We start from the raw sequence: 3265 nt of genomic DNA, 5'->3' as shown, positions 1-3265 counted from the left end.
CTGTTTTAAAGATATAGACGGCCAAATATATGCGAATATTCAAGTGAAACTTATATCAAAAGCTTATATCACCTTTTCACTTTACCACATTGCTGAACAGAAAATAGATAGTGATTTGACCCTTCTATGAATACTCGATCTCAAAAGTGCCAGGACTCCACCAATGGCCTCCTGGAGGAGTCGCCCTTCACTAACGAGGCAATGTCCCAAACAGGTGATCCTAGGAGGCGGCCGCCAGTCCTTCGGTGCGAGCACGGGGCCCGTGAATAAGGACACATGCACTCGCCGTGACGGCCGTGACCTTACCCGGGAGTGGCTCAGTGACAAAGTGCAACGAGGCCATAGCGCTGCTTATGTCACCAGTGCCGGGGAACTGGCCAACGTCGACGTGGACGATACTGACTTCCTCCTGGGTAAGTGACCTCGGACTCCGTCGCCTTGCCGGCGTTTTGGCTGTGCTGTAGGCTTCATATTGGAGCTTGCACACACGCATTCACGTTTAGACATAGACGCACGCATACATAAATGAATATGTAAGTACATAGATGGATGGATGCTTATTTCGATACTTAAACATATTGGTATTCATGAACACTGTATAAGGGTTGATTGAAGGAATTCTACAAATCCCACTAGCCGGTGGTAAAATGGCATTTTTAATTAAAGAGATTTAACTTTTCGGGGGAAATGTAAATGCCGTTTTAAAATATGCGATTCGTCCGTCGCAGGTCTGTTTTCCGACACTCACGTCCCGTTCGAGGTTGACCGCGTGAACGGCCCCACAGGCTCCCCCTCGCTCGCCCAGATGGCTACCAAGGCCATCAAGTTCCTCCAGAAGAGCGACAACGGATTCTTCCTCCTGGTAAGATGTTGCTCGAGGCAGTGGGGCTCGAAATGGCGTCTGAAGGAGTTTCGTCCCCTCATTGCTTTATTTACGTATTGTGTAAAGTGAGATACGAGTTCCTTAAGGTAAGAACCACGACCCCATTTAGTTTCTGACCTCCTCCCCTCCCTCGGCAGGTTGAGGGCGGCCGCATCGACCACGCCCTGCACGACAACCTGCCCCACCGCGCCCTCGAGGAAGCAGTCGCCCTTGATAGTGCAGTCGCTGCCGCTCTCGAGGTAGGGTGGAGACGACGCTGCCTCGTTGCGTCTGGTTGCATAACATGTTGGCAGTGTAGGTCTTTACAAAGATCAGCATTTTCAGAAACATTAACAAACATTAATTTCGCGTTTTGCCACAGGAAGTGGATCTGGAGGACACGTTGGTGGTGGTGACGGCCGACCACTCTCACGTCATGACGATTAACGGGTACCCCGAGCGTGGAAATGATATTCTTGGTAAGTCTCTGGAGAAGGGAAAGTTATAGAAATCATTTATATGACAAATTTATAGTTGTTTATCTAAGCTTTTTGGATATTTTATAATGTTTTTTTCTTGCCAGGTCTAACCGGTGACATCTCCAAGATTGATAATATGCCCTACACGACGCTCATGTTCACCAATGGACCCGGTTTCAACTACACCACAGACGGGAGCAGGGTAAGGAGCGTTTATACTTTTTAGAGGCAATTATAAGCAGAAATGTAGAGGTGGACAATGTATTTTTAATCTGGCATTTAAATGCTGAATATTATTTTTTCATTAGGTAATCCGTCATGATCCCCGCACTGTGGACACGCGACATGTAAACTACCGCAGTCAGGCCGCCGTGCCACTCCCGCCCATTTCCGAGACGCACGGAGGAGAGGACGTCGGAGTCTGGGCCGCAGGTAAGCAACTTTCTTGACCTAGATAATGTCACGAACATAACTTCTGGAGATCGTATTAAACTTTTTGCTGCTTAAATGAGTGAAACCAATTGTGAGTTTTAAAGGACTGTCCTTCATTTCATACTCTGTGCGTGTAGGACCTATGGCTCACCTCTTCCACCGCACTCACGAGCAACACTACGTTGCCCACGTCATGGCCTACGCCGCCTGCGTCGGCCCCAGCGCCGGCAAAAGGTGCGAGAGGCCATCCCACGCCTCCTTCACTAGACCGCCGGTGCCTCAGGCCGTCGCCACCGCTACTGCAACAGCCACGTCGTCTATAGGTGTCGCGGTTGCTTCGGCGGTGGCTTCCGGACAAGCGCCGTCCGTGCCCTTCGTAGGACCGAAATTCCCCACGTTATCGCCGGTTCTACAACAGCTCATTGATGATAACGAGCGCAAGGTAGGAGGGGAAAGGGGGAAGATAAATGCCAACAGACAGAAAAGGGAGAAAGCTTAGCAAGACGATGAAAAGTTGGGGTGGGGGGCAATAATCCACCAGAATTCAAGGTCAACAAGAGCTTGCTGAAAGACGCCTCAGGTAAGTTTGCTGGTGAGACTGGGAATGACTGAGTAAACAAACGGACGGGCACGTGAGAAACATAGGCAGCAGGGAGGGAAACCAAAACCATAAGACATAAGTCATGAGTATTGTGTCCTGGTTATGGCGCATATGTGTAGTTAATGCTTGCTGTAGTGGACGTTGAACTCATGTCCTGTTTTGCGTTTTCTTTCACGATACGCATATAAATGTCTGTAGCTTTTTGTCTAGTAAGTGTTTAGCAGTTGTTTTAGTCCTATTCTGTATTATCAGTGTTTGTTATTGTTTTGTATTTGTGTAAGTCTTGTGCGTTTAAATGTTTATATATGTTTAGTGTTTATGAGATTCACATACATTTAAGCATATTAGGTGTCTGCGTTCATTCTCGCTTTAACCAAATCGTATACACAATATTAATGTGTAGTTTATGTCAGTTTGTGAACGTGTAATAACCCATGTGTTTGTACTTGCTGGGCTTCACCTCACAACTGGTTGTCCTATCGACATTCCTTGTCCTAGAAAGCTTAAAACACAACAAAAAATAAGGGTAAAAATCACCAACATTCAGCCTTGACATCAAGTCCAAGGACGACCCTCCTCCTGCGGAGTCCAGGGTTGCGAGGCCTACCACGACCACCCAACTATATTTCAGATCGTGACGACCTTAGGCTCAGAGTCTGTGTCCAGCTTCACCTCAGCCGAAGACGTCCGGAGGCTCCTGGGGCAGAGTGTGCTTCAGCCCCACAGCATGTAGTCAGGCAGCTCAGGGGCGCCGCCGCCACACCATTACCTGTGTAAGGTGGACGCGTACACGTATTCTTGCATTGGGTATGACACTGCACCACTCCTTGGCCGCCTTGTAACTCCTGTATTTTATCTCTTGTTCCCTCTTCATCTGATCTGTCTCCTTTA

General features: G+C 48.2%; 1 protein-coding gene across 3 annotated transcripts in view; it reads left to right on the top strand.

Annotated features, from left to right (window-relative positions):
• LOC119592551 (alkaline phosphatase-like) overlaps nt 1-3265 on the top strand; it is a 16788-nt gene that overhangs the window by 11764 nt on the left and 1759 nt on the right. The window contains exons 6-13 of one of the 3 annotated variants that reach the window (XR_005230443.1): nt 215-413; nt 729-862; nt 1021-1122; nt 1245-1341; nt 1446-1543; nt 1650-1773; nt 1911-2215; nt 3006-3181. Coding sequence is in view for 2 of the 3 variants with exons in the window: in XM_037941417.1 (XP_037797345.1) it covers nt 215-413; nt 729-862; nt 1021-1122; nt 1245-1341; nt 1446-1543; nt 1650-1773; nt 1911-2215; nt 3006-3107 (1161 nt within the window). In the remaining variant the exon portion in view is untranslated. The remainder of the gene's footprint in view (nt 1-214; nt 414-728; nt 863-1020; nt 1123-1244; nt 1342-1445; nt 1544-1649; nt 1774-1910; nt 2216-3005; nt 3182-3265) is intronic. The other 2 variants (XM_037941417.1, XM_037941416.1) reach the window with 2 other exon arrangements.

The sequence above is a fragment of the Penaeus monodon genome, chromosome 30, assembly GCF_015228065.2.
Source record: "Penaeus monodon isolate SGIC_2016 chromosome 30, NSTDA_Pmon_1, whole genome shotgun sequence".
Taxonomy (NCBI): Eukaryota; Metazoa; Arthropoda; class Malacostraca; order Decapoda; family Penaeidae; genus Penaeus; species Penaeus monodon.
Note: the sequence above shows the minus strand (reverse complement) of the source record. Positions and strands in the feature narration are given on the sequence as shown.